Below are 12,898 nucleotides of genomic sequence, written 5' to 3' on the forward strand. Positions count from 1 at the left end.
ATTTGGCAGAACAACTGTTGATACATTGATAATTCTAATAAAAAATCAGCATATTAGAATGATTTCCGAAGGACCATGTGACACTTTTTACTAGAGTAATGGCTGATGGAAATTCAGCATTGCGTCACAGAAATAAATTCTATCTTAAAGGATATTAAAATAAAAAACATTTTTTATACCGTAATAACATTTTGCAAGATTACTGTTTTTTTCTGTATTTTTAATCAAATAAATGCAGCCTCTATGAGCAGTAGAGACTTCTTTAAAAACATTACAAGTCTTACTGATCCCAAACTTTTGAACGGTGTATATATATATATATATATATATATATAATATATATATATATATATATATAGTGGTTTCTTTTGGTTCTTGTAAGTTGTTGAATGAAATGGTTGTTTATTTGCCTGTCATGCTGTTGTTCTTTGTTTCCTTGTACCTTTTTAGAGTATTGTTTGTTCTAGTTTTTCCATTAAATACCTGCACATATATCCTTGCCTCTGCCTGTTTTCCACAACTTCTCCACAACATTACAGTTTTTCAGTGATGGCAAAGTGAAGCTTTCATCACAACTGTATCGGAAAAAGGTTCATTACTCTAAGCTTTTTAAAAGGGTTTATGCTGTAATTTAATTTAATATGTTCCATTACAGCCAGTGGTTTCACATCTGGTTCTACAACTGATTTTTTGTTTTATTATATTTTTATTAAATAATGTTTGTTGTCAAAGTCATTTATTTGTGTCGGTGTACTGGCACTAAAATAAGTAAAATAAATAAAACATAAATTCATAAATTAAATTTATGATCTGTTTATTTTTAACTCTGCCTCAGTCCTTAGACTGATATTTCATGCAGGGCCAAACGTCATATTTGAGCTCAATATATAAATTACAATAAAAAAAAAAACAATGCACATTTTAATGTAATATAATGTAAAGGAAACGGCACTGAGGTTTGTTCATGTTAGTTAATACATTAACTAATGGAACCTTATTGTAAAGTGTTGGGAAAAAAAGTGTTTTTCAAATAAATAACATGGGACAGTATTGAAAATACTTTGTTAAAAAGTGCGTTTGTTAAAAATATTTCTTAAAAAGTTTTTAAGCCAATTATTATTATTTTAATTTGGTTGAAAGTTGTAAAATTAAGAGCGTTTAACCCACCATCAGATTTATTTACAAAAACACATTGTTATTTAATGAGGTTATGGAAAGCTTTTGTATACAGCTTTTAAAAAGCTAATTTTACACGATGATTACAAAATTTGTCTAAAAAGGTTTTTATTTAATGAAAAAATAACCTTATAAAACAAATTATTAATTTTAATCTTCCTTTTTGGGTCAATACTGCTAATTAAACAATATTATGCTTAATTTTTCTTTCACCCCTGCACCTCTTCTAGAAATAGAGAAATAAAGATTACAATAAAACCGCTAGTGGCAGCAAATCCCTGTGTTAATAAATGATTTATTGAATCGTTCGAATCAAACGATTCGTTCAAATCGACTGATTCAATTAGAATCGAAGCAAGTGAATTGACCGTTGAATCACTAGCTCACATGATTCGTTCAAATAAAATAATTCGTAGAATTATTTATGTGCTGATATTCAGAAAAGCTACATTTCTTTTGCACATTCACCTGGATTGCGCGGCAGCTCGGGTCACGTGGTTACGTGGTCTTGCGCTTTTTTTTTTTTGGCAGCTCGGGTCACGTGGTCTTGCGCTTTTTTTTTTTTTTTTTTTTTTTTTTTTGCTGCTTTATTGATTCAATGCCACAAGAACATGAGGTATTACATGATCAAATTAACATTAGCTGCCAGAGAAAGAGAGCGAGAGAGAGAAAGACAGAAAATTACGTACATTTCAATGATTTCAGAGCATTACCTGTTTTCAGTGCTTTTTTGTTTTCTGTTTGTTTCAAGAGATTTACATATAATTTAAAGTCATTTATAAAATGTGCAAAATTTGGTTTACAATTGAGCCCACTTTTTCTTATGTATATGGAATTTTCCTAACAAAATAAACAACTGCATAATATGTTGTTCTTTACAATTCAAATTTTTGTTTTCTGTATAAAAACATTACATCAAATATACAAAATTCTATCATACATTCCATTTTTCTGTTAATATAGAATTCCAAATCTTTCCAAAATAATCTTGAGTAAATACAATAATAAAAAAAAAAAGATGTAAAATAGTTTCTTTTTCTTGACCACAAAATTCACAGGTATATGAAATATTAAGCTTAAATCTTTTCAAAACATGCTTAGCAGGATAAATTCTATGGTCTCGCGCTTTGTGGCGCCAATTCCCGCACAGTGACGTCACGCCAGTCGCTCAGGCCTCAGTTCAGTCTAGTCGTGGAGTCGTGTTTTTACCTGGGCGACAGGTAAGCAGCTCGCGCCACATCCACGAGTACTGGTCTATCTGGTTCATTTGATCTCCTTTGATCGTCCTTTCTGTCTTCAAACATGTTGAGCGACTACAAACGTGTTTGCGAAGCTGCGACAAACGAGCAGCGCAAAGCAGATCCACTGATTTAACGCTATAACAAAACAAACCACGTCACAGATTAAAATATTTTAAAATACAGTGACATTTTTGGAGCAGGTTTAAATGTTTTAATCGTTCGCATGTAAGTAAAACACTCCAAAACCCCGCTGAGGAGATTAATGTGGTAAACTAGCCTTTTTGTGTTTGTTGGTTTTATGCGAGTCTAGCGTTAGTTGATGGATTTCTTAGTTATTAATATGATAAACAAATATGATATTGCAGGTTTAGAATGTTAAACAGTCAGGAAAAGACACCTGATACTGAAGTATTGCTGCTTTAACGTGGTATTTTGATATATTCATATTTATACTGATACACACTGGCACTGTATTTTAAATACAGGTATATTTACAGAATACAAGCTTTTCATGTATGAATATACTGTGTCTGTCTGCTCTAGATCTAGTTCTTTATGATTTTTGCTTGTAAACAAGTTTGATATGCAACAAAAAGCAAGTTTTTGCCAGTCTATCTGTAGTCTAGATTATTATTATTTTTTTTTTTTTTTTTTTTTTTTTTAAGTAAGATTTTTCGGTTCATCTTGGCTGGAGAAAAAAAAAACAGTAATATTGTAAAATATTATTACTTTTTAAAATACTGGTTTTCTGTTTTAATATACTTTAAAATGTAATTTATTTCTGTGATGCGCAGCTGTATTTTCAGCATCATTACTCCAGTCTTCAGTGTCACGTGATCCTTTTTCACTGCTTAAAATATCTATATATTGGAACCTGTGATACTTTTTTCAGTTTGTTTGTTTTCCAAAAAAAAAAATTATGTGGTTTATTATATATATATATATATATATATATATATATATATATATATATATATATATAATATATATATATATATATATATAAATAATTTTTTTTTTTTTTTTTTTTTTTTTGGATCCTATGATACTTTTTTTTTTTTTTTTTTTTTCAGGATTCTTTTATGAAAAACATTTATTTAAAATAGAAATCTTTATTATGACTTTTTTTTATCAATTTAACTCATCCTTGCTGAGTAAAAGCACTAATTTCTATAAAGAATAAATAAATACTGTTCCCACACTTTTGAACGGTGGTGTATATTGAAAAATTATCACAGGATCCAAAAAAAAAAAAAAGATATTGAGAAGCAAAACTGTTTCCAATATCGATAATAAATCAGCATATTACAATGATTTCTGAAGATCATGTGACACTGAAGACTGGAGTAATGATGCTGAAAATACAGCTGCGCATCACAGAAATAAATTACATTTTAAACTATATTAAAATAGAAACCCATTATTTCAAACTGTAATAATATTTCACAATAATCCATTTTTTTTCTGTAGTTTTGGTCAAACATACACAGCCATGATGAACAGAAGAGGCTTCTTTAAAACACATTACAAATCTCACGGATCCCAAACTTCCGAACAGCAGAACTGTCCATGTTTCTTTCAGGAATCATCATGCAACACCAGGAGCATCACATCATGTTCATGGACTTCTGTGAGGACGGACACTGTCTCCTGGAGGACGACGTCAGTATTTCAGATGCTTTTTGTTGTTCAGATCCATTCAGACTGTAAAGTCATCCTGATTCATGTTTCCAGACCTTTGACTTTTAGTATGATTTGCTTTGTATGATTGCAGTATATATGTATTTAAATATTATATTTAATAGTATTTAACTTAATATTTCAGTAATTCAACAACACATTTGTGTGTACGTGGTTCAATTATATATTTTAATCAGCCTTAATTCAATAATGTGTTTTCATCAACCCTGTATTATTGGTTTAAAATGACGTAAATATGAATAAGTTATGAAAGTTGTAATTTTTGGGCAAACTATTCCTTTAAAATACACTGGTTAGAGTGAACCTTTTTTTTTTTTTCAGCCAAACCTAAAATATTTATTTGAATTTATTTGTATTTACATTTAAGAGTTTTTAATTTAATATTTAATTTCACGGTTCTCTGATGTCGGTTAATGATATGCAGCGTAACAACTGAATTATTTCATCTTTTTTGTTTTTCAGAAAATATTTAATTTATTTGTTTCTTTATTATTAATTTATATTTTTATCATTTAATTAATCAATTATTAACTTTTCATCAACCCTGTCCTATGGGTTTGAAACGGCGTGAGGTTTTTAAATTAATATTTCAATAACAGTACATTTGCAAGTTCATAGTAAATGACGAGCCGGTAAACAAAGTATTAAAAACATTTTTTAGAAATTTAATTAATAAATAATTAATTATTAATTATTTATTTATATATATAACATTTATAATATAAAAAAAACTTCTTCTTTATAAAAAGTTTAAAATATAAAATATATTAAAATATTATTCTTTGTTTATTTATTTAGCATTTTTATGATTTAATCAATTCTTCTTTTTTTAAAAAGTGTTTAATTTAGAGTAATTTTTTATTTATTCTTTTTTTATTTATTTAGCATTTTAATGATTTAATCAATTCTTCATTTTTAGAAATTTATAAACTTATTAACTTATTATTAATTATTCATTTTTAATCTATTTATATCAATTTAACATGATTTAATCAATTCTTCATTTTTAGAAAGTGTTTAATTTAGGATTTATTTTTTATTTATTCTTTGTTTATTTATTTAGCATTTTAATGATTTAATCAATTCTTCTTTTTTAGAAAGTGTTTAATTTAGAATTTATTTTTATTTATTCTTTGTTTATTTATTTAGCATTTTTATGATTTAATCAATTGTTCTTTTTTAGAAAGTGTTTAATTGAAATTTTTTTTATTCTTTGTTTTTTATTTATTTAACATTTTTTAATACTTAATCAATACAAAATTTTTAGAAATAGTATAAATTATTAATTATTATTCATTTATTCTTAGTTTATTTATTTAGCATTTTAATGATTTAATCAATTCTTCTTTTTTAGAAAGTGTTTAATTTAGAATTTATTTTTATTTATTCTTTATTTATTTAGCATTTTTATGATTTAATCAATTCTTCATTTTTAGAAAGTGTTTGATTTAGAGTACATTTTTTATTTACTATTTTTTTTACTCTGTTTTATTTATTTATTTAACATTTTTATGATTTAATCAATTCTTCATTTTTAGAACGTGTTTAATTTAGAATTTATTTTTTATTTATTCTTTATTTATATAGCATTTTTATGATTTAATTATTTTTTTTGTGTATTTTGTTTAAATTAGTTGTATTATTTATTTACTATTTATTAGTTGTATTATTTATTTACTATTTATGATTTTTATAATTTAATTAATCTTTTTAGAAAGATTTTATTTTATTATAATTTATGATTCTCATTTATTTACCTTTTTTTATGATGTAATTCTCTTTTCAACCCGTTTTAACCCTGTCCTATTAAGCAACAGCATGAGTATGAGTACATTTTGGGTGAACTATTCCTTTAAATGGACTATTGAGAGTGTGAAAGGGAGTTTTTCAAAAAGTTCACTCAGCCAAATGCACCCACAGTTGAAGAAACACTCTTGGCTTCAAAATTTCATTCTTGAAACATCAGTACTGCAATAATAAAAATCCTGTACTGAGATGGATGTGATTAGAGGAGTTTTCCAGGGGTATGACAGCAGACGTGGGTGGGGGGGGGGGGGGGGGTGAGGGGTAATTTTAACTATGAGTGAGAGCTTAAGAGAGAGAGAGAGAGAGAGGCTGCACCATACGAGCGAGCGGCGGGATCCATTAGCAGGGCTTTTCTTTGCGTTCGGGGATCTTGGCTCGCAGCCCAGCTGGCGTTTTTGTAATCAAGGCATGATCCGGGACTCCATGCGCTTCTTCCCCGAGCAGCGTCGGCTGCCTGATTTGGAAGGATCCCAGATTTCCCTGCTGACATGAACAGAGCTGTGAGTGCCACTGTTTCTCATTCTTCCACTTGCTTTCTCTCCCACTCTTTCGCACACATCTTTGCTCTTCTCCGGATCCCGCTCGTCTGGATGAGGATGGTAGCTGCAACTAAGCTGGCTGCCAGACTCGCGTTTGTCTTACGCCACAGAAGAACGAGGCCTCGGTATAGACACGAGAGCGTCCGTCAGCTGGTAGTTAGAGCCGCTGTGTTGGGCTCTTTGACATGTGATCCGTACGGATGAGTGGGAAGCGGCCGCTGGAATGTTCCCTGTCCTTTTGCAGCACTGATGATTCACGCTGGCTCGTATTGCGCTGGATTTTCCTCTGTGTGTTTGTACGTCTGCGAGGTTTGTTTTGGTCCCCTGACAACCGAAGTCTCTGTGAGTTCTTTGCGCGCTTCCCTTCAAAGCGTAATCGCTGAAAATATTCTTTGAAGGAATCGTTCAGCCGAGTTTATTTGATTCGGTGTGAAAAAGAGATTTTGTAGAATGCTTAAAGGAATAGATCACTTAAAAATGGAAATTTGCTGACAGTTTACTCACCTTCAGGTCATCAGAGATCAGGATGAGGTTGTTTCTTCATCAGGTTTGTAGAAATGTAGCACTGCATCAGTGTCTCAGCAATGGATGCTCTGCAGTGAATGGGTGCCGTCAGAATGAGAGTCCAAACAGCTGATAAAAACATCACAAGCAATCCACACCACTCTAGTCCACATCCAATATGTCACATTTTCAGCAAATAATTACTTATATTTAAAAGATCGGTCACACAAGATGGGGCTTTTATGTCAGTTTTTGCATCTTTTCTGTAAAAACATCACCATATACTTCCACATCTTTTGCTTCCATGCTCCACGGAAGAAAGAAAGTCAAATGTGTTTGAAACGGCACGAGCGAGTAAATGATGACTGGTTGTTTATTATGGTCGGCACCCACAATAAAGTGGTTTTTAGCCACATTTGAATTATTAGTCTGCATGTTTTTTTCCCAGACGTCTTGGTCCGGTCACACATAATGTGTCAGTATGTTTCAGTGTGCTTAGTGAAACCGGAATGCTGGGAATCTTAACAAAGTTAAGATGTTTGGTGTCGTCTGAAGCAGGACTTATTCTGCTGATGTGAACCAGTCACATTGCAATAAATGTGAATCTGTTTATATATTATACTGAGGTATGGTTAGAATTTTTCTTGCAACAAAAATGTAGTTTTTCTGTCCTAACAACCTCTGCTTTCATTCTCTATTTCTGATGAATAATGAGTGGGTGTTACTATGTAAATATATGCGGTAATATGTTAATGAGCTCATGGTTGTGATGTCATAACCATTGAAATCAATTCGAGGAGATGTTTTTGCAGTTTGGTATCAGTTACTTTCCATATTGTTTTGCAGGCTTGTAGCTGGTGGTCTGTTGTGTGCTGTCACTTTAAATGCATGCAAACACTCGGCCCCTGCATGTGTTTCAGTGTTGAGTCTTTGTATTTCACATGAAGTGACCGCAGGGAACAGCAGCTTTAATTTCCTCCTCAGCTTCGGACAGAAGAGGTCGAATGTCAGTCTGAGAGGTGGATTTTAGATAATAGTGATTATTAGAAGGCAGGTTTTAGCTCCCAAGTGAAAGCTGTGGTTTTAAACGACTCTCTAATCTCAGAACATGACAAAAACTTTTTGTATCACGTATCTTGATGATTATCATTGTTTTATTTTTTATTGCCCAGCCCTGGTTTCAGGGATAAAAGCATCTTTCGACCTCGAGGAATCTCTGCTTTGAGCTGAGCGCTGACTCTGTTCTCTCTCAGATCTCTGCAAGCCTCTTCAGATCCATATTTACTCCGTGTGGGAGTCACACTGGCCTGGAGTCAGTCATTTTATTTTCTCAAAAAAAAACAGATTCTGAGAGATGTTGATAGTTCGAGGCCTGCTTGATGCTTGATGTTTAGTTCGAGGCCTGCTTTCACTGACGTACAGTGAATAGGATGCTGTGCTAAACGTTTCCCTTCAGCCGTGCGGGGAAGTGTTCGTTCCCTCGGCGCGTCCAGCACGAGCTCTTTTGCAAACTCTGCAGCCATTTAAAGAAACTGCAGCAGTTCGGCGTGCTGAGAATGTGCTGCTGCGTCAAACACGTTACAGCCTTCATGCAGGACGAGCTTCAGAAGTAAAGCAGTTCTGTCATCAGCAGAATGGCCTAAATATGAGCCTAATGCATTTAAACATGATTATGTTATTAGAAATCCATTCATTTGTAAATTTAGGCCCCTCTGAAATCTGCTTTATTTTTTTCACAAATGCCCTGTTGTTATTATTATTATTATTATTTACTTATTTATTTTATTTAATTTTATTTTTTCAGGTTTAAGTTTTCCTGGTTTCCTTTTTTTTTTTTTTTTTAGTTTTTAGTTTTTTTTTTAGTTTTCCTGGTTTTGTGGTTATTTATTTATTTATTTTCTGGCTTCAGTTTATTATTATTATTATCTGGATTCCAGTTTATTATTATTATTATATAATAATAATAATAATTAATTATTATTATTATTATTATTATTATTATTATTATTATTATTATTATTATTATTATTATATTATTAATATTATTTTTATTATTAATAATAATAATTATTATTATTTATTTATTTATTATTATTATTATTATTATTATTATTATTATTATTATTATTATTATCCTGCCATTTTTGTTGACATTTATGTAAAAGCATCCTTATTTCAATAGATTTTGCTTTATGTAAAAAAAAAAAAAAAAAGTCTTCCTTTTTTCCCCCCAGTTTTAATTTTGCTAAATTCAAGGGGTTTTTTTTTCTTTCTCTTTTTCTTTTTTTTCTGGATTCTATTTTATTTTCTGGATTCCCTTTCAGTTTATTTTTGATTTTTCAGATTTTTTTTTATTTATTTTTTTTTTTTCTGAGTTTAGTTCCTGTTTCATTCTCTATTTTATTCTGGATTCTTTTTTTGTAATGGTTAAATTAAATTTTTGTGATCAAAAAGCATGTCTAATTTTTATCCATAAATATTAGTAAAGTAATTTTAGAGTTGTTATTGAATTGTAATTAGTATTATTATATCTTATACTCAAGATCCTGGGGTTATTGAATGTGTTTTGAGTAGCACCCTTAGAAATTGTGGTCACATGTGAACGTCAGACGTCTTGAAACAGCTGATAGCATGAACAGTTTTAATGCGCTGAGCTCATGTTGCGGTTCGTAGCAGCTGATGCTAATAATGGCACGTCCATGCATGCGATGTTAAAGGAACATGTAAAAGTCAATTGATTGCTCATATGCCATTGTATTTGAGTTTCATTCCTGAACTATATCTTCTGGGTCTCCGGCATTTTATAGACATTTATGTAACATGAATGCAGCTTTATTTTGTTAGATTCGCTTTATGTAATTCTCTTTTTTTTTTTTTGCTCCAAACTGTTCAAACGTCTCCTCCACAAGTGGACAAGGAAAATGTGAAAGACCATTACACTGCTGTTAGTGTAGAAAGGGTTTAATTTCGTGCGAGACGCCGTAAATAACAGAAAGCCTGCCGGATGGCATTATCAATGTGATTGTTTGCCATTGTGTTTGTGTACGTGATGTTGACATGTTCATAAACTGTTCAGAGTCCCACAGAGATGATGATGATGATGAAGAAGGAACACAAGGACGCGGAGCTGGATAAAAAGATCGAGGCCTTACGGAAGAAAAACGAAGCACTTATGAAACGCTACCAGGTGAAAACATTTAAAATCTGTCAAAAAACACACGTGATTAATTCAAATTTGCAAACTTAACATTTAAAGTCACGGAAACTTATTCAGAAATCATTTTATGAATTTATTGTGAAATAAATTTAATGGTAAGAGGTCAGCGATTGCATAAAAAAGCACTTTGTGTGTTTGGGCCTTGCTGAGTTTTACGATGTTCTGCAGGAAGTGGAGGAGGATAAAAAGCGGGCGGAACAGGAAGGGATGCTGCTCCACAGCAGGAAGGGAAAAGCTGATGATCTGACCATCACCATCAACAAATCCTCCAACGTGAGCTGCTTTATTCCTGCACAGACACACAATCACCAGAGACTCGAGCGCTGACCATATAAAGCCTGTAGCTTTTATTGTGTTGCTTCGGGCAGCATTGAACTCACAGTGAGCTGAGGCTTTATTTTTAGTCACTGCTTGTTTGCTTGATAAATTCAGATGTGGTTTAGTTACTTCATTTTTACCCTTACAGTATAGTACTTTTATTGAATGCAACTACATTTACACTTGGCATTTATTTTGTCTAAAGTGATTAAAGGGGACTTTTTGTTGGTACAGGAATTTATTTATGCAACACTGACATGTTATTGAACTGAACTGAATCAACATTAAACTGAATTGAGCTGAAAATAAAAGACACTATTGTCTGTTGTAGAGCTGCTTTACAGCGGAAATAAAATTTTGTTCATAATTGGTGAATTTTAAAACAGTAGCGCTGTTATTTTCCTGATTATTGCTGCTTTGAAACAATCTCTGTCATATAAAGTGAGCATTTGAAATAAAGTTGACTCGACATCTGAAACCTCAAAATATATTAAAATAATTTAAAATAAGACAAAACAACTAGAAAAATGGTCATAGATATTTAAATTAATTCACTTATTCAGCAACTGTTTTTTATTTATTCATTATATATATACATATAATATTATTAGGGCTGTCAAATGATTAATCACGATTAATCACATCCAAAATAAAGGTTTTGTTTACATAATATATGTGTGTATACTGTGTATATTTATTATGTATATATAAATACACACACATGCTTGTATATATTTAAGAAGAATATGTTATGTTATATATTAAATATATTTATATATATATAAAAATATAAGAATATAAATATATAAAATGTATATACAATGTAAATATTTTCTAAATATATAATTTATGTGTGTGTATTATATATACATAATAAATATACCCTGTACACATACATATATTATGTAAACAAAACTTTTATTTTGGACGGTGATTAATCGTGATTAACTTATTCAGCAACTGTTTTTTATTTATTCATTATATATATACAGACAAAACAACTAGAAAAATGGTCAAGATATTTAAATTAATTCACTTATTCAGCAACTGTTTTTTATTTATTCATTATATATATATATATATATATAATTATATATATAATTTTTTTTTTTTTTTTTTTTTTTTTTTTGAAAGACCAGGATTCCCACCATCTTGGAAAACCTACATATTTTAATTAAAAATTGTTTTAAATATCATTAATCCTTATCCAGTAAATCACAAACAAATGCAAATGTCAGCAGATTTATAACCGTTAACCAAAACTAGTCTAGAACCATGAAAAACTCTTACTTTAAATAAAATAAACTGAAATGATTTAATATATAAAACAAAAAATTGTAACCTTTTTATTTCAATAAAATATTTTGAACTACTAAAAAAACACAAACCTAATAAAATGACAAAAACGCACAATTAAAAAACTAAAACTTGATCTAAAAATTTTTTTAAAAGCTTTAAGATAATAATAAAGATTATAATAGTATATTAAAGATACTAAACGGGGACCTTGGAGTCAGAAAGGTTGAAAGCCGCTGAACTCTTGCTGTCTTGAAGTAATCTAAATCTGCAGAACATCACTGATAGCTGTACATGTGAATAATAGTAGAGATTTTCAGTGTTATATATCATTGTGTGTTGTGTTCAGGATCAGCGTGTGGTGACCAAGCGCTCAGGGCCCGGAGGACTGAGGGACGGAGAGCAGGAGAAGGATCCGGGATCGAGCGTCTTCAGCATCGGGAGAGGAAAGAGACGGCAGCTGCTCGTCACAACATCAGGAAACATCAAGGTGAGACTGAATCAAGCTTCCTCTTGTCCTCTGACTTAAAAGTTGAGTGAACAAAAGTTATTAGACTCCATTCAGACCTTCTGTAGATAATGACTCTTAGATGTGTGTTTTTGTTATTTAATCAACTGCTCGTTTTGGGAAAGCCTTATTTTCCTCTCTTGATCGACTTTGATTACTTTAATAATCTCATGCAGTCAATTGACTAAATAAAAACTAAAATAGTGACTGTTGTTCCCAAAATCGTAATGAGAAGGCTTATAAAGAAGTCAACACAAGAGAAGCTTTAAAGGCTCTTGTGATAAAATCATCTTAAAGTTGTCCAAATGAATTCTTAGCAATGCATACACTAATCAATACTAAGTTTTGATATATTTACAGTAGGAGTTTACAAAATATCTTCATGGAACATGATCTTTGCTTAACTTTTTTTTTTTTTTTTTGCCTATTTATATACCCCAATAATTTTGACCCATACAATGTATTGTTGTCTATTGCTACAAATATCCCCCAGAGACATAAGACTGCTTTTGTGCTCCAGGGTCACATTTAGCATTAAAAAATAAATAAATAATAATAAAAATGAAATTAATTTAACCATAAATATGAATAT

General features: G+C 30.7%; 1 protein-coding gene across 4 annotated transcripts; it reads left to right on the forward strand.

Moving 5' to 3' along the window:
* The first annotated feature begins 2,288 nt into the window (after positions 1-2,288).
* Positions 2,289-12,348, forward strand: LOC109058301 (coiled-coil domain-containing protein 9B-like). 4 transcript variants are annotated; one of them, XM_019075512.2, is made up of 5 exons: positions 2,289-2,396; positions 4,000-4,079; positions 10,044-10,154; positions 10,353-10,457; positions 12,148-12,348. In XM_019075512.2, exons 2-5 carry the CDS (start codon positions 4,008-4,010, stop codon positions 12,325-12,327), a joined length of 468 nt encoding a protein of 155 aa, XP_018931057.2. In that variant the 5' UTR covers positions 2,289-2,396; positions 4,000-4,007; the 3' UTR covers positions 12,328-12,348. The 4 variants fall into 4 exon arrangements, with proteins under 4 accessions (XP_018931057.2, XP_042609236.1, XP_042609234.1 ...); XM_042753302.1 differs by lacking the exons at positions 2,289-2,396; positions 4,000-4,079 and adding an exon at positions 6,212-6,424; XM_042753300.1 differs by lacking the exons at positions 2,289-2,396; positions 4,000-4,079 and adding an exon at positions 6,458-6,805.
* Positions 12,349-12,898: the final 550 nt, after the last annotated feature.

Source organism: Cyprinus carpio, chromosome B25 (genome assembly GCF_018340385.1).
Source record: "Cyprinus carpio isolate SPL01 chromosome B25, ASM1834038v1, whole genome shotgun sequence".
Taxonomy (NCBI): Eukaryota; Metazoa; Chordata; class Actinopteri; order Cypriniformes; family Cyprinidae; genus Cyprinus; species Cyprinus carpio.